This window comes from Zootoca vivipara, chromosome 17 (assembly GCF_963506605.1).
Source record: "Zootoca vivipara chromosome 17, rZooViv1.1, whole genome shotgun sequence".
In the NCBI taxonomy this organism is placed as follows: Eukaryota; Metazoa; Chordata; class Lepidosauria; order Squamata; family Lacertidae; genus Zootoca; species Zootoca vivipara.
In genome coordinates this window covers 37,799,389-37,822,325 of record NC_083292.1, presented here as the reverse complement: position 1 = coordinate 37,822,325, position 22,937 = coordinate 37,799,389, and the positions used below count along the sequence as shown (strand labels likewise).

General features: G+C 47.1%; 2 protein-coding genes across 3 annotated transcripts in view; one reads left to right on the top strand and one right to left on the bottom strand.

The window, feature by feature from the left end:
* CA14 (carbonic anhydrase 14) overlaps positions 1-3,285 on the top strand; it is a 31,563-nt gene extending 28,278 nt beyond the window's left edge. Inside the window, exons 9-11 of one of the 2 annotated variants that reach the window (XM_035098211.2) lie at positions 479-499; positions 1,579-1,663; positions 1,999-3,285. In XM_035098211.2, coding sequence (XP_034954102.1) covers positions 479-499; positions 1,579-1,663; positions 1,999-2,068 — 176 coding nt within the window. In that variant the 3' untranslated portion in view covers positions 2,069-3,285. Of the gene's footprint in view, positions 1-478; positions 500-1,578; positions 1,717-1,998 lie in introns of both variants that reach the window. The other variant, XM_035098212.2, reaches the window with a different exon arrangement.
* Positions 3,286-5,449: 2,164 nt separating this feature from the next.
* On the bottom strand, positions 5,450-22,927 carry APH1A (aph-1 homolog A, gamma-secretase subunit). The gene is made up of 7 exons (XM_035098981.2): positions 22,762-22,927; positions 16,397-16,567; positions 13,861-13,934; positions 11,350-11,472; positions 9,058-9,185; positions 7,667-7,790; positions 5,450-6,885 (listed from the first exon to the last, which is right to left on the bottom strand). The coding sequence occupies exons 1-7, from the start codon at positions 22,872-22,874 to the stop codon at positions 6,821-6,823; spliced, it is 798 nt and encodes a 265-aa protein (XP_034954872.1). The 5' UTR covers positions 22,875-22,927; the 3' UTR covers positions 5,450-6,820.
* Between the last annotated feature and the right edge of the window lie 10 nt (positions 22,928-22,937).

Sequence of the window (22,937 nt, the reverse complement as noted above, 5' to 3'; positions counted from 1 at the left end):
GCCGCCGCCCGCCTCACTCGAATATAAGCCGAGGGCGTTTTTTCCAGCACATTTTTGGTGCTGAAAAAGTAGGCTTATACTTGAGTATATATGGTAATCATTGCTGTTCTGAATTTTATTGTGTTATTATCTCCCTTAGCGGGTTGTGCACATTGCTATTCTGAATAATGCTTTGTATAGGATAGAGCAGGGAGTCCTGGGGATGAATTTATGGATGTAGTGTCAGTGGTGGGGGCGGAATAGTGGCCCACCAAAATTCCGGAAACCACTGGGTTGAACTTTCATTTTGCAGTGGTCCCTGAGGACTAGAAACAAGCAAATTTCATAAAATCATAGAATCATAGAGGTGGAAGGGACTGTGTGGTTCACGTGGGGCTGGAACTCACGACCTTGAAGTTAAGAGCCTCATGCTCTACTGACTGAGCTATATAATGTAATGAATCAGAACACTGAAAATTCCCTTCATCTTACCTTTCAGGGCCACCAGGATATTCCGCAGGTATATGGATCTCTTGTTCGTTCAGCGGGATGGACGGAGCTGCTGTATTGGAGGGGTCACCCAGAGATGTTACCGGCGGGGTGGTGAAATGTGCAAGAATGGCAGAGGGTGGTGGCTTGACATGATGCAATGGAAGGGAGCTGGGGAAGGGGCTGTGGCCAACTTGGGGCTGGGAGGGAGCCAGGCAGGATCTGGGGATGGTTACGAAACCTGCAGAGCCTGGCAGCCTGGCAGAGGGCATTGAGGTGGCAGGTGGAAGAGGCGACCGCAACTGGAAATATTCATTTAAACATCCCAGGGATTGAGTCCTGGCTCAGTGGAAGAGCATTTGCTGTTCATCCACAAGGTCCTGGGTTCAGTCCCCACCTCTGGCGTCTCCAGGGAGGGTTAGGAGAAGCCCATGTATTAGAACTGTGTTCCCAGAATCTTGAGGACTAGAATCCTGCTTTGTTTTTAAGGAAAGGGCCAGAGCTCAGGGATAGAAAGCGTGCATAATGTCCCATCAACATCTCCAGGTAGTAGACCCCCTGCTGGTTAGTGAGAGGGGTCTGTATAATACACCTTCCTTGGTTCCTATTTAAACCAGCCCTTTCTGAAGAACCATGAGGACTGGAACTTTACTACAGTACGGTATTGCTTTTAAGCGAAAGTGCTAGAGTGCCTGCTGCTTGGCACCCAGCAGGTCCCAGATTCAGTCCCCGCCGGCACCTCCAGTTAGGACTGGGAGAGACTCCTGCCCAAAACTTCAAAGGGTTGCTGCCGAGCTAGGTGGCTGGATGGCATAAAGGGCAGTTTTCTATATCCCAGGAGATACAGAACAGCACCCTCAATTTTCTCCTTCAGAGTTTCAAGCAAGTATGTAAAGAAATAGTCACTTCAGCTGCTCCACTGCACTAGTCCTCAGTGAGGAAGCTTCACACATCCCCCCCGGCCAATTTGGGACTCTGTTTTATTTATTTAACAAAATTTATACACCGCTTATGAGGACAAAAGGCCTCTAAGAGGTTAGTCTAAATCTAAAATATTCAGCCATAAAGAAGAAACAAGAATGGCTCTCTCTCTCTCTCCCCTCCTTCCAGGTGAGATTGTGGCCATCATTTTCGGGGTGCTTTTGGGGTGCCTGGGCATTTTCCTTGCCGGCTGGATTGTGGCGAAGAGAATACGGTGAGACGCGGACACAGACGTGAGGCCGTGCTGGTTCCTTCTTCCTGCAGGAGGTATCCCCCCCGGTTAACTTGATGCCAAAAAAACACAACAATTTGTACCCCCCAGACAGGCCCCCACCCCACAAAGAGATGGGTGCTGATTTGGGGTGAGGGCTGTGGCGGTGCCTCTTAAGACCCTGTCAGGACTGGGGAACTCCCATTAGGCTCTGCAAGTGGCAATGGGAACTGTAGTTCAGCCAGCGCCTTAGAGCAGGCTCCCCACAGCTGCTGTAGGATCTCAAAAAGTTATTTTTGCTGCCTCCCTGACTTTCGCCCTCCCTCCTTCTGAATCAGGGAGAAGAGGATGCAGGAACAAAAGGGCGTCGTCTTCACATCTTCTTCCCGGCGAGCGGTTTTGGACTGACGCCTTGACTCGCAACGCAGACAGGCTCCCTCTGAATCATCTCCTATTCCTTTGCCCTGACACACACACACACACACACACACACACACATTACACATTTTGCAGGGCCAGGAAGGGCAGCGGATGAGGCCACAGAAATTTGGCCCTCCTGGTGTTGAGGAACTACAACTCCCACCCCCTTCCCTTGGCGGGAGTTATAGTTTGGATCGCCAAAGGTCCCCCCCCCACCTCTGCTTTGTTCTGCCCAGAGAGCAGGAATTTAGGGTTGCCTTTGTCTCAGGCAGTTGCCCTCCAGATAATGTACTCCGACTCCCATCGGCCAGCGCAACCGACGAGTTGAGGAAGTTTACACGGTCAACATCTGGAGAGCAAGGCTGATAAGAAGGGAGAAAAATCCAGATTGTTTTAAAAGGAAAAAGGTTTGCACAGCCTGCTGGGTTTGACAAGGAACAAGGAACAGATGAACAAAGAGTTTTGGGTTTGTCCAGTTTACAACTTTCCACCCAGGTGTCCCCCCCTCCCCTAAGGGAAAAAAAACAACAGAATTAGATACTGTACACTCTTGTTATTTTCATGGATTTAAAACACCCACACACCCACACCCCACATTTCTTCCTGGAGCCAGAGTTGCAAACAGATGTAGACTGAGCCCCCTAACCACTTTATAAAAGAAATAAAAGTCCCTCCCCCCTTTTTTGCCCCATTGACTGCATACTGCTTTGGATTTAGGGTGGGGGTAGGGGAAAGGGAGGTGGCGAGACAAGGGAGCAGGGGCACATATTTATTTTGGGGAGGCAGTGTGGGGTAGCTGTGAGTGTGTCGGAACTGGGAAGAGACCAGGGTTGAAATCCCTGCTCGGACATGAAGTGGGTGAACTTAGGCTAGTGGCTGCCTGTCGGCCTACCTCACAGGTTTGTTGTGTGGGTCAAAAGAGGAGGGGAGAAAACCAGGTTTGCCACTTAGATGGTACAGTGGTACCTTGGGTTACAAACGCTTCAGTTTACAGACTCCGCAAACCCAGAAATAGTATCTCAGGTTAAGAACTTTGCTTCAGGATGAGAACAGAAATCGTGCTCCGGTGGCACTGAGAAGCCCCATTAGCTAAAGTGGTACCTCAGGTTAAGAACAGTTTCAGGTTAAGAACAGACCTCCAGAATGAATTAAGTTCCTAACCTGAGGTATCACTGTATATCGATGGAATGAACATCTGGAGGGCTGCAGTTTGGGGATGCCTGGCTTAGGTAGCCTGAGCAAAGAAGATAATAATAATAATAATAATAATAATAATAATAATAATAATACCTTGCCCACCTGGCTGGGCAGCTCCCAACAGAACATTAAAAACACGGTAAAACATCAAACATTAAAAACTTCCTTAAACAGGGCTACCTTCAGATGTCTTCTAAAAGTCAAATAGTTGTTTATTCCCTTGACATCTGATGGGAGGGCGTTCCACAGGGTGGGTGCCACTACTGAGAAGGCCCTCTGCCTGGTTCATAATAAGGCGTTTCATAATCTCTTTAAAATGTGGGCTGGGGGGAAAAGACACGAAGCAGAGGTGGTTTCTGTTATTCCCAAGCCAACAGACCACAGGGCACCACCATATCCTGAATCAGGCCGTCAGGGTCCATCTTAGTACTTGTCAACACTGACTGGCAGCAGTTGGCTTTCCAGGGTTTCGGGACAGAACCTAGGGCCTTCTGCAAGCAAAGCAGATGGTCTACCACTGAGACACAGCCCTCCCGTTGAAAACAGTGTAAGTGTCTAGTCGTCATGGTTCTGATTCAAACAGGAAGCTGCCCTGTACCAAATCGGACCCCTGACCCATCAAAGTGCAGCATAATTTATAGACTACACAGTGACTGGCAGTGATGGGTCTCCGGTTTTCGGGCAGCGGTCTCTCTCCCAGCCCTGCCTGGCGACACCATTGGGAATTGAACCTGGGGCCGCTCTGCCAACTGAGTTGGGGGTTGGACTAGATGGCTCTTGTGTGTCCCTCCCAACTTCTCTGCTCTCCAATGCTATGACGTTTGGATTCCCACCTTGAAATATAGCATGCCTACAGATCACACACGAGGATGGCCAAACAGAATCCCCCCTCCCTGCAATTCCTCCCCCCCCCTGCAATTCCTTATTTGCGTGTCAACATGGGAACCGCAATTAGGAATTCCGCTACATTCCACACCAGCTGCCACCTGGGAGCGGAATGCAGTTTGTGGCAGAGCGTTGCCAACACAGGGTCAGCTGATTCCTGCATTCCCTGCCAAAAATAGCCAGAGGCCTCTGAGAGGTGGGCATTTTAAAAACCCACCACTCTTCCCTGCAAAAAAAGACCCCTCGGTCTGCGAGATGGGGGCTTTTGCTGTGGGTTGGGGGAGGAAAACTCCCCTCGGCACTCTTCCATCTGCTCTGTGGAAGATGGAACAAGTTTGTTTTCTGCTCCTCTGGAGGGCAGGACCCGAACCGATGAACTCAAGAACGGAGATTCCCACTAGACATTAGGAAGAACTCCACAATTCTAGGATTCTTCAGGGAGTGGGGTCACAGTCTCCCTCCTGCAAGACCCCCTGTGCTTGTCTAACGGAGTGCAATCGTGCCAACTGCAATCCTGAAGATGGGATCCCAGACCCGCCACCAAAACCAGCAGGAGACATTTATAACAGTTCCACCCATCACTAGCAATGCCACCCTTTGTATCTTTAGAAAAATAATAATAACATGGGAGTTTTGCCACTCCCGGTGCAGGAAGCCCTGTTACAAGAGAGAAGTCCTTTTATTCATTGCACCAACAGGGATGATAGGAAGAAGGATCCTGGCTTGAATATATATCTCTATGCTCCAAAACCCTTTAAATGCCTCTCCTTCCCCGCCACCCTATCAAAGCAGTGCTGTGTTAATGTAGATGCAGTGGCACATCCTGGCCAGCAGATGGCGCTAAAACTTCCTGCTGCAGCACAAGTGCTTTCCTGCCCAAGGTTCCAATGCTGCTGCTCACTGGCTGGCAGTCACAACCATAGAGTTGCGGGGGAAAGCAGAGGGAAAGACAGCCTTTCTCTCTTGTTCCTGTTTGAGAGTAGATGGGTGGGTGAGGCAGAATCATTCAAACTCTTCCTATTTATGGAGAAAGCTCCATTTGCCTTGGCACTGGCTGGCAGCCTCACAACCATCTTTAGTCGGAGGTGCCAACTGAGCCCTTGGTGACTCCACACTCATAGGGGTGCAATACGTCCAGAATTTTGCAGACATATCCAAGATTCATCTGCTGAAAACAGTGTCCAGGCAGAATTTCTGATAATTGGTTAAAAAGTCCGGGAAAATCATGTTGGAAGTATGTTTTTTTTTGTAATGAATGAAAAAGAAAGAAAGAGAGAGAGAGATAAAGAAAGATCAACAACTTTATTGTCCAGATTTTTACTTTTTGACCTCAATCTTCTTCTTCCCTTCCCCAAGCATCCCCTGGAAGCCGCTCTCATTGTCTAAGGGGCCTGCTATCTTTCATGGTCCTTGGGCCTGGTGACGGCTAGCATTGAGGGAGTCCAACTGTGGCCCCCCAGATACTGCTGGGAGTCCAGTTCCCATCATCCCCTGCTAAGATGGTCAAGGAGCAAGGGAATGCTGGGAGCTGGGAGTCCCCAACTTCTTAGGCAGCGCTGCCCTCGCGCATTCGGACACACATATATTAAAAATCCAGGGCTCCAGTGTTTCAACACATCGAGGACAACAGAAAGGCGTTTCAGTCCAAAGGCTTTTTCATGCACCACCTCTTCTGTCCTCTCGAATGAAAAAAACGCAAAAAACTTCAGTTCAGTTTTTGTCCTTGAAAAAGTTCGACAGTACAGTAAAACAAAAACAATTGCACACAGAGGGAAGATTATTTCACAACAAGGGATCGTTCCAGTTTGGGAGTTTTAACAGCCAAAAGTGGGTGACAGGCCCTCGCTGCCGTCAGCAAGACTGATCTGGAGTAACCTGGTCACTTGAGGAGATCGTGCTCTCTTTGCAGATTGGAGCAGGATTGGCAACAGCAGCAGGGCTAAATCCGTGCCCTCTTGAAGAGTTCCAACCACTTCCAGTTGCTATTCCGATGCTGATGGGAATCGCTTCATTCGAGGAGGGTGGATTATGGTCAAGCAGGCCTGCTCTTTCTTGGCCCTCTGGCCAAAGCTGCCAGCCAGGACTAATGGGCGCCTAGCCTAGGCAGCTAACGTCACACCACTTACGTCAACATCCCAGATCCCAGAAAGAGAACTAGTTGTGTATCCTGAGCTCCCAGACGTTGAAGGAGGAGGAAAGGGGGCTCATTTTGGCTCCAGGAAATGGTGTCCCCCAAGAAAACATCGCAGTACAAATTACGTGGCTTTGTTTGCCTCTACCGAAACGATGAAACTGCTTAAGAGATTAACCGACGTTTCCCCTCTTGCAGATCAGAGCCAAAGAAAATACACCTCCCTACACACACTGGAGGGAGGGTAATCCAACCACATGGAATACTGAATTCCCAGCCACATGGAATATGTAATGAGCACTTCCTGGAGTGGTTATCACCCTGCCATCAGAGCTGCCAGTTCGGGCCAAAGGAATCATCCCTTGGTCTTGGAGGGTCGACTCTGGACTTGTGCCTCCCAGACAGAGGGGGGAGGGAAGAGAGGGGGGGCGAGGATTTGATTGGCAGAGGGCTGCAGCCAACAGAAGGGCACTTGGGTGGTTCTCAGAAGCATCCTCAGATTCAGGATGCCAAAAAAAAGGGTGGGCTCAGTCCTCCACAGGAACCTGCAGCGCAGAATAGACCATCACATGGTCAGCTTCCTTCCGCCGGCCTGGAAGAAAAGTGGTCTGTGTCAGGATGGAAAAAAGACAGATGTATAGAGGCAACCACCCGGCTAGTCGCCATCTAAGCCACATTATCTGGGTAGTCACTGCTGCCAGTTGGGCAATCTTTGACCTGTTGTCTGCTAGTAAGACTCTGGCCCTATCTTAACCACTTTAAACTGGATCCATTTAGCAGATGTGGCTTCCCCCCAAAGGATCCTGGGAACTGTAGGTTGTTAAGGGTGCTGAGAGTTGCTAGGAGGAGACCCTCTGTTCCCACCAGAGAAACCACTCCCAGAATTCCCTGGGAAGAAGGAATCGGCTGTTAAACCACTCTGGGAACCATCACTGTCTCCTGCAGGACCAAGTTCCCAAGTTTAACACTGCAGTGTGTGTGGAGAAGCACTCCTTTTACCTGTCCTGAATACTCCGAAGCCCAACGAGTTCCAGTGTGTTATGAGAGAGGGAGGGAAACATTTCTCTCTCCACTTTCTCCATGCTATGCAAAATTTGATAAAGATTCCTCTACCATGTCACTCCTCACTTGCCTTTTTCTCTAAACCAACAAGGCTCTGCACTGGGCTTCTGGTTGAAATCCCTGCAGCCATATGGACTAGAAACTTGGATCCTTTAAATATTTCTTCTTAACTAAAGCTATTTGCTTAGATCAGGCAAGCTGTTTCTGCTCCTACCCATGCCTGTATAAACCCAGGTGGGCTTGGGTGTGTGTGTCTGTTTTAGCTATTCCCCTGCACCCGTTCCTCTACCACACATAAGCGCGACCCTCACATGACAGGCAGGTGGCGATGCTCCGCAGGGAACCTCCGGCAGTGAAGAACGCCCAGACCCCCATGGAGAAGGTGATGATGAAGATAGGGATGAGGCTGGCTTCATAGCAAGGGTTTAGAAACGTCTGTGGAGATTTGGGGGGGGGGAGAGAGAGAGAGAGGATTTCAGAACACAATAAATGTGCTCCATATCCAGTCTTTTAGCTGTGGTTCCTGCATTGCAGGGGGTTAGACTGGATGACCTAGGGAGGGCCCTTCCAGCTCTATGATCTGATCCCGTACCCTCTCCTTGCGGCTGCTGCCAATCCCCTCCACATCCCATAAACCTCTTCAAAGCAGGCAGCCCAGGCTCGTCTCCACGGCAACCGCGGCTGACCAATGTGGCTTAGGGGATAATTCCTTGCTGTTCAAGGAGGCCAGATGGTTTTCATGTGACTGCAAATCTCGCATTTAACATCCTCCCACCAGCCTCTCCTCCTCCTCCACTGCTAAGGAGAAGAACGGAGCAGGTCGGGGGGGTGCAAGGAAAACAAATTAAGAGTCGAGTCCCGCTAGCAGGCCTCACTTTCCTTTGCAGCACCAGCAAAAGCACACAGGAAAGCCTTTAGAAATCTGGGGTGGTTCTAACTGAGCCAGGATCACACGTCGTTTGAGACCTTTAACCGCAGAATATTTCTAAAAGGGGAGTGTTAACTAATCATGTTACCGTGTGAATCCAATATTCACTATTAAATGGAGAAATCCCCACCCCAACCCAGCAATAAACAACAGAATAAAGGGACGGTATAAAAGCAAAGTAAGCGGCCTGCAGGATCAGGCCCATCTTGTCTAGCACCCTGTTCTCACCCAATGCCTGTGGGAAAGCCACAAACAGAATTTGGCCACAAGAGAAACTTTCCCCTGCTGCAGTTTCCAGCAATTGGAATTCAGAGGCATCGCTGCCTCCGGCCGTGGGGGTAGAACGTAACCATTGTGCCTCGTGGCCACTGATAGCTTCACTCTATGAATTTGTCCAATCCTTCTTTAAAGCCACTCAACTTAGTGGCCACCCCTGCCTCCTGTGGGAGGGAGTTCCGCAGTTTAACCATGCGCTGCGTGAAGAAATATGCAGGAGCGTTCCTGCATCCACGTCTTCTCTGCGAGTTTCCCTTCTGGGCGTCTGCTCGGCCACCGTGAGAACAGGATGCTGGACTAGATGAGCCCTTCACCTGACCCAGCTAGAGGGCTCTTCTGTCTTTCCTATGGAACCTCCAGCTCCAGAGGCAGTCTATCTCGATTCCTAGGTTCTTGGGGGCATTCGGCCACTGCGAGAATAGGACGCTGGAATAGACTAGGCCCTGATCCAACAGCGCTCTCCTGATGTTCCGATGCAACACGGGTCATTCTACTCACCAAGCCGGACGTGACCAGGTGGCTGACGACCACCAACGCCAGCGTCCAGTAGCGGCCCTTCTCACAGGCGTCGAAGAAGATCGTGCCCCAGAACGTGTGTAGGAAAACCAGCGCCATCGTGAGGAAGGCTGAAAGGAGGTGGGCGGGAGAAGGGTCAAGCCACATCGCGGCGATTACGATTTACGCTGCAGAAGACCGTTTCTCAAAATCGGTGGTTTGGCAGTCTGTTCCATGTGGACAGTGCCAGATTGGAGAAGCACTTGCCAATCTTTTTTGGACTGTCAAGTGGCCAGCACCCCAGGTAGGGCTGCGATTGTCCCATTACTGGAGAGCCTTTATTAGTCAGTGTGGAGCAGGGGAGGGCAAAGTTTGGCCGTCCAGATAATTTTGGACAGCAACTCCCATCAGCCAACCATCAGGGATGATGGGTGCGTGTTTTATTTTATCTATATTGTTAAACACCCAGTCATACCTCGACATCCGAACGCTTCGACTTCCGAAGGTTTCAACTTCCGAAGTCGATAACCCCGGAAGTCTTTTCACCCCGCGTGCCTGACTTGCGCCTGCGCAGAGCGGCGTGCACACACTTCAACATCCGAAAACCTTGACTTACGAAGACGGCCGCGGAACGGATCGTCTTCATAAGTCGAGGTACCACTGTATATCCTTCCTCCCAAAGGCAGGAGTGATCGGGCATCTTAAAATCAATCCCACTACACACAGAAGACTAGGAAAGATCTCTTCTTGACAAAAAAGAGGTTATTTATGTATGCTGCTACTACTACTGCGGTCCGAGTTTTGTTAGCCCAAAAATGGAAAACGAGCGAGGTCCCAACTAAAGAAGAATGGCAACTTAAGTTGACAGAACATGCACAACTCGGAGACTTAACTTAGAGAATAAGACTTAGAGAATAACTTTTGTTTAAAGAAGATTGGAAAACGTTTATTGAATATGTGGGGGGAAATTGTGTACATTTGAAAACACTGGCAGCATGAAGGTAAATTCAACGGTGTAAATAAGTTATGATGGATGTAATAATGGAATGCTGAATGGTTTAGTTTTTGTAAAATATGCAGGGATTTATGATATGCAAAATGAACCATGGAAAGAGAAGAAGGGAAGTCATTGATATTTGAAGGTTGTTTAAATGAATATTTTTAAATTGTAAAACAGAAAATTTAATCACACACACACACACACACACACACACACACACACACACACACACACATATATATATATGTATGGAAAGATCTGTTCTTGGACAGCTTGCAGGAAGATGAAGGTCTGCAGCTTGCACCAAAAACTCAACAGAGACAGCACCTCTCCAATATTTAGCAGGTCAGAATTCCAAAGGGGAGGTGCCACAGCACTGAAGGCCCTGTTCTTCCGCTGTACTGTGTTTTCCCGAAAATAAGACACCGACTTATATTTATTTTTCCTCAAAAAACCCCATGGTGGCTTATTTTTAGGGGATGTCTTATTTTATATTACGCATCCAGCCCATACCTGCCAAGTCTCCCGCTGAAAAATGCGGGATCAGCAGCGGCGTGGCACCGGAAGTTGCAGAAATTGCAGAAGCAACTTCCGGGGCTGCTCTGCCCATGTGTGGGCACCGGAAATAGGGCAGAGCGGCACCGGAAGTCACTTCTATGCATGCCCGGCGGCCATCTTGGTGCTGGCTGCATGGTGGTGGCCGCCACCAAGATGGCCGCCGGGCATGCATAGAAGCGACTTCCGGTGCCAGACTGCCCGATTTCTGGTGCCCACACATGGGCAGAGCGGCACCCAAAATGGAGGCTCCCTGGCAGGTAGGAAATCCGGGGGATTTCTGGGATTTTTCTCCATTCGGGAGAACAGCGGGAAACAGATTAAAATCCGGGGGTTTCCCACAAAAAACGGGATACTTGGCAGCTAAGGTCCAACCCCACCTCTTCCTTGGCGCCCTCCAGAACTGTGCCTATCACTATGTCTTATTTTCAGGGTATGGCTTATATTGTGCAAATGCTTAGAGATCCTGCTATGGCTTATTTTATGGGTGTGTCTTATTTTCGGGAAAACAGGGTTTGGAGTGGGCCTCCTGATAAGCTGGTTGCCCTGAGGAGGGCTTCTCCTGGGGAGTGCAGGTGTCTGTCAGGTATATAAGGGCTGATACCATTCTTCAAGTTCTCTTTTAGGATTCTAGAGGGCCATAGGGTTCCCCCACTCACAGGGAACACTGAGAACTTAGATGGACCCCAGAGGTCTGGCTCAGTATGGGTGGCCTTCCTACGTCCCCCAAAGAACGTCACCTGAAGTGATGAAGTAATGGGGCGAATCCCCGTGGATTCCCACGGTGCCTGGCCCAATGGAGTCCGCAAGGATGTTGATGACAGAGAAGACCCCGCTGATGATTCCAAAGGAGAGACCCGACACTGCGGAAGAGAGGACAAAGGACAAACCCAATTTCACAGCACTTTGAGAACGTTTATTGCAGGAAATTAAAATTAGATAGAAATGTATCAGGTTACTATGTGCGAATCCCATAATAAAACATTCTTAAGAGACAGAATAAAGAAATAAATTGTATAAATGTTGTGTGGAAAGCGGTGGAAGTGTTCAATAAACTAATGCCTGTTTGGCTCTTTTCTTTTTTCTACTTCTCTACCTGTTCTTTCTTGTCTTTCTTTCTTCTTTTTTCTAAATTTATTTAGTTTAGCAATTTAGATTGTTTATGTACAATTTGAATAATGAATAATGTATGATTCTTTTTTTATAATCTATTTTTATTAATTTTCCAATTAAAAAACAATTATATCACATCCATTATTTCAAATTATACAAATACATATCAATCAAACCGAATGTTATGCCAAATCATCTAAAATTTTCGGGGTTCCCATGCTTCCAAAAATTGGGGATTCCTCGCAACTGCCCACTGCCGTCTTTTTCTAAAGTCCAAATCGTCACTCAAAGTCTATAATAGTCCCGATCTTTCCCCTACAATCACAAAGATGTTTTCCTCTTTCATCCGATTTCCAGCTGGAAGTATCAAACGAGATTTCACATATATTCTTTCTCCTGTGTGAGTTTTAATCAGTCCAGCCTCCCCATAAATCTTCTTGATCTGGAGCGTCCCTGTTGCGTCGGTCTTTCAACACGGAGCAGCGCCATCTTAGAAAGCTCAAATCACTTTCGCTTTCTTCTCATAACTTTGTAGATTAACGATCTTTATAAAATTTACAGCTTTTCCAGGCAGAAGACCCAGCCATCACATTATGCATAAACTCTTGATAAATTAGTGGCTCTCCTTGCCCTATAGCTGAACTTAGCTTCAGGTCGCTGTTCAAATTCAAAGTGCGTCACACCTCATAAATCCTCTGAACGCTTTCCAGGCACTCCTACCATCCAATTAGAGGGGGGCTTCTCTCTTCAACAGTTTTACATCTTCAAAAAATATACTCAATATCAACAGTTTATAAAATTCATTACTCACACAGATATCTTTTATTTCTCGTTTGTTCCAAACAAACAAGGACATCACGTCTGGGAAGGTATGGAGAGTATATAAAAAAAAATAAAAAAGATCACTTCCCTTGTCGTTCCGTCCCCATCAATCCTTCTTCCAGATAAAATACAGCCTCGACTTCTCACCCTCAGCAGCGTAAATTCCTTGGCAGTAAACAGAGCTTCTGCCCCTCCTTCTGAAGCATGTCCATGAATTTAAACCTAATTATCTTCTTTAATCATGGAGTTCCCGCCATGCAGGTTAGCGTCCGGGAGTTCCGACCTCTCATAAGTGCTCTCGGCCCAAGCCCCCCCCCCACTCCTTGAACAGTCGGAGTGGGTTTGGGGGCATCGCGGGCCAGCGGTCCCTCTCCGTAACCCCCGGAGAGGTAGGGGGGTTGCAATTTACTCCCCTAGCAACCGCCAAATTCCTCATGAAGGTCAGAGGGATGGAAAAAAGGTCAGCCATTCCTGCAGGCGGAACCGGAAGCCCCTGAATAATGTATGATTCAATGTCCACCTTTTTTCTTTTCTTTTATTGTATTTTTTGTGATTTATCAATAAAAATTAATTAATTTTTTAAAAAGAGAACGTTTATTGCCTCATCACACAGGACATCGCTTTCCAAACTAGCAGCCACCATCGCGAGAGCCATTTACAATTGAATCTGCACACACACAGAGGAAGGACAACTCAAGAGGTCTGAATAAGTTAGCAAAGTTGCTATTTCACTTGGGAGGTAAAGGTAAAGGTAAAGGTAAAGGGACCCCTGACCATTAGGTCCAGTAGTGACCGACTCTGGGGTTGCGCGCTCATCTCGCATTATTGGCCGAGGGAGCCGGCGTATAGCTTCCAGGTCATGTGGCCAGCATGACAAAGCCGCTTCTGGCAAACCAGAGCAGCACATGGAAACGCCGTTTACCTTCCCGCTGTAGCGGTTCCTATTTATCTACTTGCATTTTGACGTGCTTTCGAACTGCTAGGTTGGCAGGAGCTGGGACCAAGCAACGGGAGCTCACCCCGTCACTTGAGAGGGGCCGCTCTAAAAATGGAGCTTTGAAGGAAGCCGAATTCTGAAGTGTAAAGGGCTTCTGCTTTAGCTTTGTCGGTTACAGGCGATTGCTTTTTAAGGCCAGAAAAGGGCTCTTGATCCAAGCTAGCCAAAAAAAAAAAGGACACCTGGATTCTACAAGGAGGAACAGTGACAGTTGTGGCGCATGTAGGGAGACAAACACGTAAGAAAGGGAGCAGCCGGCAATTCATAGAATCATAGAGTTGGAAGAGACCACAAGGGCCATCCAGTCCAGTTCGCTCACCATATGCCATTTGCTTGATGGAGATGGGAGAACGGCCATCTTCGCTGATGGTCACCAACCCTTCGTCAGCTTTCCTGAGGGCAGGATGCAAAAAGAAAGCAGGAAATTGGTCGGCAGTTTGTGAAGCAGAGAGGCAGCCACGAGATTTTTATAGCATAGAGTTGGAAGAGGCATCAAAGGTTGCGTAGTCCATCCTCCGGCAATGCAGGAATCACAACTAAATAATCCCTGAATGCCTCTTTAAAAACTTCCATGTTTACCCAAGAGCTCCTAGGTTCTGACTCTTTAATTTTGTTGTTGTTTTGAACCATACTCCAATTTATTTGTGATGCACAGGTGCATTCCGCACCCCCCCCCCAATCTTGTATTTAGGAAATTTCATTGCACAATTGTTTTTCATTTGTTTATTAGTTTTATCTCAAAGTATCTCCTTTTATGAACTGACTCCAATTTTACGTCTTGATTTATATACTTTTGTATCCTTTGTATGCAAATAACGGAGATAGATTTACTTTTATTTACTCAACAAAATTTATGCACCCCACTTGAGTGGTTTGTGGGTTTTTTTTAAAAAAAAGGACGCCACATTCAATTTATCAATAAAAGGCCATTATAAAAAGGTATTTGCAAACATTCAAAGGGTCAGTAATTAAAAATCAAAGGTAAATGAAAAGAAACAGTCTGCACAGAGCCTTGCCTAAACAGATATAGTCATACCTCCACATCCAAACGATTCGACTTCCGAAGGTTTCGACTTCCGAAGTCGACAACCCCAGAAGTTTTTTCGCCCCCCCCCCGCGCGCATGCGCAGAAGCAGCACTTCGACAACCGAAGACTTCGACTTACGAAGACGGCCGCGGAACGGATCGTCTTCATAAGTCGAGGTGCCACTGTATTGGTTTAAGCAAGTGCTGGAAACAGTACAGCAACAAAGGGAAATAAATAAAATTACCGCATTTTCCCTTATATTAGGCAATGCTTTTTGCTAAAAAAAAAATCAGGCAAAAATTGGGTGTCGTCTGATACACGGACAGTGAATGTAGAGGGTGGACGTGCGATTAATGGCAGCAGCAAGTAGGAGATTGGCAGCGGAGATAGGGCGGGTGATTGGCAGCTGCGGCAAGGCCTGCTGGCGATTGGCTGCGGCTGCGGCAATTGGGCAGGCAATTGGCGGTTGCGGCGAGGTGTGCGATTGGCAGTGGCGGGCAGGCGGGTGAGCGATTGGCGGAAGTGACCTCCCCCACCCCCCAAAAAGCTAAACAACTTAATTTCTTAATTTCAGGTTAAAAAAATAGGGGTCATCTTATACACAGAAAAATACGGCAAGTCCTTCTCCAAGAGGTGCACAGTTAAATTGTGGAACTCGCTGCCACAGGAAGCAGTAATTGCCACCAATCCAGACAGCTTTAAAAGGGGATTAGACAAATTTGTGGAAGAAGAAAAGGCTATTGACAGCTACTAGTTGGAGGCAGAAATGCTTCTGAATATCAATTGCTGGAAACTACAGGAGGGAACAGTGGGTCCGGCTTGCAGGCTTCCTATTAAGGGCACCTGATTGGCCACACCGTTGGGCTAAGTGGGTTGTTGGCCTGATCCAGCAGAGCTCTTCTTAAGTTCTTGAGAACCATAGCGGTGAATCCAAGTTTGGGGCAGGGACAAAGCCAAAAGGTTTCCACCTCTGAAGGGCACATTTTGTTGCATTTGAGGAAGGAAAAATCAGCTACAGAGCTCATGTCTTTGGGGCCACTCAAAGTGGTCTTGTAGTAAGCTTAAAGCTTACTGGGAAATGATATATAATGAATTGAAAAGGATGTTCAAAATAACTTTTATTTAACAAAAAAACCCAGAAGCTTTTCTTTTGGGAATTATAGGGGCAGAACTACCTAAATCGTACAGAAATTTATTTATGTATGCTACTACAGCAGCAAGAATGTTACTTGCCTGCAAGTAGGGTTGCCAGACTCAATAGAGGACAGGGCTTGGAAATTAAACAAAGGGTCTGCTGGTTTCTCTTTAAGGTTTCCAGACTCAAAAGAGAGCAGGGCAATTAAAGGCACAGAAGTCCTGTCCTCTATTGAGTCTGGCAACCCTACCTGCAAGTGGAAAGAAGCAGAAGTCCCAGTAAAGGAAGAATGGATACAAAAACTCATGGAATATGCAGAAATGGCAAAACTTACCGGAAGAATAAGAAATCAAGATAGCAAACTTTTTATAAAAGAATGGAAATGGTTTGTTGAATTGTAAATTGTACAATTGTAACACTGGATTACTGTAATAACCTGCAGTTGCATAAAAGTTTCTATTTAAAGTAGATGAACAAAGGAGTAAGCGAATTTGGATATGCAGAAGATATTAAAAATTAATGTAAGGAACCGCAGAAAGAGAGGGAAGGAAGTTAAATTGATTGTAAAAATAATGAAATGTATAAATATGAAAAGTAGAAATAAAGTATAAAGCATAAATAAAAAACTAAAATAAAAATAAAAATCGGCGCACAAGTGGGAATATTTGCCACAGCTTAGCAAGGCACTCTTACTTGAGGAGCTTGAAGTACGCAAAGCGAAAGGCTTCCTGGAGCAAAACCGAGACAGCCGCCCCGAACATCAGAAGGCCGTACTGTAGACGCCCATCCTCCCGGTCGCTCAGATGCACCGAAATAAACCAGATCAAAGAGGCCAGGAGCAGGGAGACCAGCCAGAAAAAGGCCCTGGATAGACAGCAGAGAGAAACAAAATAAATGTTAACGCTTATAAACAGGTGTGCACATGCTGTATTCTGCACTTGGGGAGAAAAGATCCACACCAGGATAAACCCACTTTCCGCAACCTGTTTTAATCATGATCTAGTATGCAGAATTTGTTCTGCTTTGCGGAAAGAAGCTAAGCCAACCTTCGTCAACTTAAGCCCCTCCAGATGTTCCAGACTACCACTGGGGCTGATGGGAGTTGTAGTTCAAAACAGCTGCAGGGCCTCAGGCTGACAACAGCTGAGTTGAGCAGCTCCTCTCCCATGCCTTTTTTGGGGGCAGGAATGCTTCCAAGCACCACTTGCCAGAAACCCCCACCCTGTCAAGCCTTATCCCAAAACAAAAAATAAAAAAAATCCTTCCAGTAGCACCTTAGAGACCAACTGAGTTTGTCATGGGTATGAGCTTGTGTGTGCATGCACACTTCTTTAGATACACTGAAACAGAAGTCACCAGACCCTTATAGATAGTGAGAGGGCGGGGAGGGGTATTACTCAGAAGGGTGGTGGGAATGGGTGATTGGCTGATAGGCATGGTAAACCTGTTGATGACTGTTAACGACTGCAAGGTAGTGTGGTTGCTGACCTTGAGCCCAGACATCTTGGAGAATGAAGTCAAATGGGCCTTAGAAAGCACTGCAAATAACAAGGCCAGTGGAAGTGATGATATTCCAGCTGAACTATTTAAAATTTTAAAAGATGATGCTGTTAAGGTGCTACACCCAAAATGCCAGCAAGTTTGGAAAACTCAGCAATGGCCAGAGGATTGGAGAAGATCAGTCTACATCCCAATCCCAAAGAAGGGCAGTGCCAAAGAATGCTCCAACTACCGCACAATTGTGCTCATTTCACACGCTAGCAAGGTTATGCTTAAAATTCTACAAGGCAGGCTTAGGCAGTATGTGGACCGAGAACTCCCAGAAGTGCAAGCTGGATTTCGAAGGGGCAGAGGAACCAGAGACCACATAGCAAACATGCGCTGGATTATGGAAAAAGCTAGAGAGTTCCAGAAAAACGTCTACTTCTGCTTCATTGACTATGCAAAAGCCTTTGACTGTGTCGACCACAGCAAACTATGGCAAGTTCTTAAAGAAATGGGAGTGCCTGATCACCTCATCTGTCTCCTGAGAAATCTCTATGTGGGACAAGAAGCTACAGTTAGAACTGGATATGGAACAACTGATTGGTTCAAAATTGGGAAAGGAGTACGACAAGGTTGTATATTGTCTCCCTGCTTATTTAACTTATATGCAGAATTCATCATGCGAAAGGCTGGACTAGATGAATCCCAAACCGGAATTAAGATTGCCGAAAAAAATATCAACAACCTCAGATATGCAGATGACACAACCTTGATGGCAGAAAGTGAGGAGGAATTAAAGAACCTTTTAATGAGGGTGAAAGAGGAGAGCGCAAAATATGGTCTGAAGCTCAACATAAAAAAAAACCAAGATCATGGCCGCTGGTCCCATCACCTCCTGGCAAATAGAAGGGGAAGAAATGGAGGCAGTGAGAGATTTTACTTTCTTGGGTTCCTTGATTACTGCAGATGGTGACAGCAGTCACGAAATTAAAAGACGCCTGCTTCTTGGGAGAAAAGCAATGACAAACCTAGACAGCATCTTAAAAAGCAAAGACATCACCTTGCCGACAAAGGTCCATATAGTTAAACCTATGGTTTTCCCAGTAGTGATGTATGGAAGTGAGAGCTGGACCATAAAGAAGGCTGATCGCCGAAGAATTGATGCTTTTGAATTATGGTGCTGGAGGAGACTCTTAAGAGTCCCATGGACTGCAAGAAGATCAAACCTATCCATTCTGAAGGAAATCAGCCCTGAGTGCTCACTGGAAGGACAGATCCTGAAGCTGAGGCTCCAATACTTTGGCCACCTCATGAGAAGAGAAGACTCCCTGGAAAAGACCCTGATGTTGGGAAAGATGGAGGGCACTAGGAGAAGGGGACGACAGAGGACGAGATGGTTGGACGGTGTTCTTGAAGCTACGAACATGAGTTTGACCAAACTGCGGGAGGTAGTGGAAGACAGGAGTGCCTGGTGTGCTCTGGTCCATGGGATCACGAAGAGTCGGACACGACTAAACGACTAAACAACAACAACAACAACAACTGCAGTTGGTCTTGCAGGAAAAAGCAAGGGGTGAAGTGTTAAGGAAAGCTTTATCATGTATAATAAGAATCCAGTGTCCTTATTCAGACCAGGTCTCTCCATGGTTTTAAGCTTGGTAATGATTTGCAATTTAGCAACTTCTCTTTCCAGTCCGTTTCTGAATTTTTTTCTGTAATAAAACAGCTACTTATCCCAGTATCTGTAATAAAACAGCCATATCCCAATTATTTAAATCAGGGTGGATTTGATTTAAAATCAAATCAATTTAAATCACGAAAGACTTGATTTAAATCAGTAAGACTTGATTTAAATCAGGTGGGAAGGTAGCCTATCTAGTAGGAGGAAAACTCTGATCCTAAATCTCTACTGCTTTGCAAGATATCTTCAGGAGACTACAAGGCCAAGGAGGAAACTCTACACACAAATCCAGAGGGGAGTCCCTAAGACGCCTTCTTCCGGCAACTCCTGCAGCCAATCTGGTGCCAAACGTATCGCTCTGCTTTCCTTTGGACCACATCAGAGAGGGTGAGAGGCCTTGTCTGTTGTTTGGGCGGACCAGGACCTCCAGGCACCCTGCCCAGGCTTGTGGTCCAGGGAGGTCATTTCGGTGCTGCTCACAAAGCAATTTTGACTTCACCCCGGAGGCACATTCCATTGTCTCTCGAAACAGACTGTCAACAACTACCTTTCCTTCAAGGAGCTCAAGGTGGCATACATCGTTTCTCCCTCCCCACTTTCTCCTCACAACGACCCTGCGAGGTAGGTTAGGCTAAGACAGGCATAGGCAAGCTTGGCCCTCCAGATGTTTTGAGACTACAGTTCCCATCATCCCTGATCACTGATCCTGTTAACTAGCTATGGTGGGAGTTGTAGTCCCCAAAACATCTGGAGGGCCAAGTTTGCCTATGCCTGGGCTAAGAGACAGCAACTGGCCCGTTCCCTTCATGGTGCAACTGTTTACACTCAGGGTTTGCTACCACAATTAGATATCTGATCTTGGACTTCAGAAACCCATAGCTGCCAAGTTTTCCCTTTTCTCGCGAGGAAGCCTATTCAGCATAAGGGAAAATCCCTTTAAAAAAGGGATAACTTGGCAGCTATGCAGAAACCCTTTCGAGTTTTATACAGTACTGGAGAAGTCTCTGAGCCAGGCACCAGCCACAAACCAGACAGGTTGAGTTGTAGGAGTCAGAAAGCTTTGCTTAAATCCTTTAAGGCCGTCATGCGCCGATGATGTATCTAACTTCTCTCCTCTGAGCTATCTAAGGGAAGTTCGGTCACATGCAAACCTCTGTCATATGCTCCGTTTCAGGAAGGAAGGAATGCAATGCAGGGTTTGGGGTTTTTTTTTGTTTTTTTGTACAGAAACAGCAGAACTTGAAAATCTAGATCTGCAGAGGACACACAATGTCCCCTTTTGTCAATCAAAGGTGCTTTCTTGCAGTTTCCAAAGGGATGTTTAGCACGTGATTTTCTCAGTGGGAATAAATGCAGCAGGTGTGTTTTACAAGTACAGGCTTCAAATGCAAGGAAGAGGAAGGCATTGACCCCACCTTGCCTGCTCTCAGTACATCTCCAAAACTCATCCTAGCAAGCTCCCGCCATCTGTAACAGAGCCTAGCACAGGCATCCCCAAACTGCGGCCCTCCAGATGTTTTGGCCTACAACTCCCATGATCCCTAGCTAAGAGGACCAGTGGTCAGGGATGATGGGAATTGTAGTCCAAAACATCTGGAGGGCCGAAGTTTGGGGATGCCTGGCCTAGCATGTCGTCACCAGCAAAATGTGCTCCAGAACCAGCTTCTTACACTCTGGAGGCAATAATAAACAAGGAAGGGACATGGATTGTAATTTCTGCAAAATAAAAATCTCAGCCAACAGGACCTGGCTCAACAGTAGGGAACCTGCCTTGCATAGAGAAGGTCTGGGGTCAAATCTGCAGCATCATTGACAAAGCAGTAAATCAATCCCTTTATTTGGAATCACGAGGACAATGCTGCAGCTCAGTGATAAGAGCACATACTTTGCACACAGGAGATCCCAGAGTGCAATCCTCAAAATCTTCAGGTCAGGCTGGGAACGTCCCACTGCCCGAAACCCCAAAGAGCTGCTGCCAGTTAGAGTGGACAATACTGAGCTGGATGGACCCAAGGGTCTGACTCTGTTCAAATCCCACTGATCCTAAAATATGGGTTTTATGGGAAGAAGACCCAGGGAAGACTGTGTGATTTCCAGGAGCTCATAAGACCGACAAGCTCCTTAGAAAAAACACAAGAAAAATGGTTTCTGATTTTTTATTTTTTATTTTAAAAAAGATGATTATTTCCATGCTGGGGTAGCAGCACTGACGCCAAGATAGTATTTTAAACCGGATGCTTTATTAGGGAGAAAGGAGGAGGAAGGGCCGGGAAAGTTAGTTAATGCCTTGGTGGGAGGGGGCGCAGGTGGGCAAAATTGACCAATAAACTGCAAATGGGCCAGTTTATGCCCACCCACTTTGCACTGTGTTGTTGGTTATAATAGAGAGAGAGAAAACTATGTTTTTCTTCTCTTTTTTTTAAAAAAGGTTTGTTTATTTATTTATTTCCATTTATGAGTCGCTTCCTACGATAGCATATCAAAGCAATTTAGAAAATCGCCTTGTGCTTTCTATGTAAGCCGCTTAAGCGATTTCACATCGTTGCACGGTTATGTGCAAATAAATAAATGATCCTCCAGAACTAAAATGACACTGATTACAACGGGACTTACTCCTGGGTAAAAGTATGGATATAGGGTTGGTTCCCTAAGCAAATATACAGGAAAAAACAAAATATAATTAAGCTGCTTTAAAATGAAAAGGTGAGATAATACAGTAGTTCCGCAATCCATCAGTTATAACCTCTCGTTGCTACACTGGGGCCTTCAAAGCGTGGGCTCTGTGCATGGAGCACCCCCCCACCCTCATCTTCATAAGTGTCTTCCCATATCACCCTCATAACCTCAAGAAGCCCCTCTCCTAACCCCAGAAAAAAGAGGAGGCCTCCACCCACCAGCCCTATTGCCCCCACAGGGGCTCTTGCCACCCCCTCCACTCCAGGCCCCACAACCCTCTACAGGTCTACTCATACTGAGCTTACTCCACCCATGGAAGTGGGTGGAAGTTTGCACCCTATATGAACAAAACAAAACCAAGCAAAAACACTGTGATCTCTGATTGAAAACAGAAAAAAATTGGGAGCATCAATTTTGCAATCTGTCATAATTCCCTGCCCCCTGCTTGTCTGCGGCCTGCAAAGGAAGCGCTTTGCACATGCCCCAGACCCCTCTCTCCCCTCCACAAGAATCTCCCCACCTGAGCAAGACCATGACCTCTGCCTTAAAATGAAAAGGTGGGCACCGTAATTTTGCAATTGAGTGATTCCAGCTAAACACCAGGAGGAACTTTCCGACAGGAAGTGGTGAGCTCTTTTTCTTGCAGGTTTTAAAGCAGAGGTTGGATGGCCACCTGTCGTGGATGCTTTAGCTGAGATTCCTGCATTGAGGGGGTTGCACTAGATCAGGCACCCCCAAAACTCAGTCCTCCAGATGTTTTAGGACTACAATTCCTATTATCCCTGACCAGTGGTCCTGTTAGCTAGAGGTGATGGGAGTTGTAGTCCCAAAACATCTGGAGGGCCGAGTTTGGGGATGCCTGCACTAGATGACCCTTGGGGTCCCTTCCAACTCTACATTCTATGATTCTATGGAAAGCCCCCCCCCCTTCTCTTTGAGAGGCTGGGGCCAGAGCCTTCTCCCTCCACAAGAACAAAAAAACACGTGAGCAAAACAAGGCTATTATCTCTCCGCCTGCAAACAGGAAATGTGGGAATAATATCTTTTTTTGCAATCCATCGTTCAATCATAACCTTCCTCTCTTTCCTAGGCAGAGACCTACCACGGAAGGTCTTTCTGCACATGCCCCGGAGCCCTCTCTCCACGTCACCCCTCCAACCGGGCCCCACTGTCCTCCCCCCCCCACCCCCAAAATATATATCAGCCCCCTGCTGACCCAGCCACCAGGATGATGACGCGCAGTGGGTCCCCGGCCACGGTGAGCAGGCAGAGGGCCAAGGCCGGCCCGAAGGCGATGAAGGTGCAGCCGAAGAACACAGCCGCCCCCATCGCCCCGAGAAGCAGCGCCGGAGGCAGCAGGAACCAGGCAGGCAGGCAGGGAGGCTCCGGCAG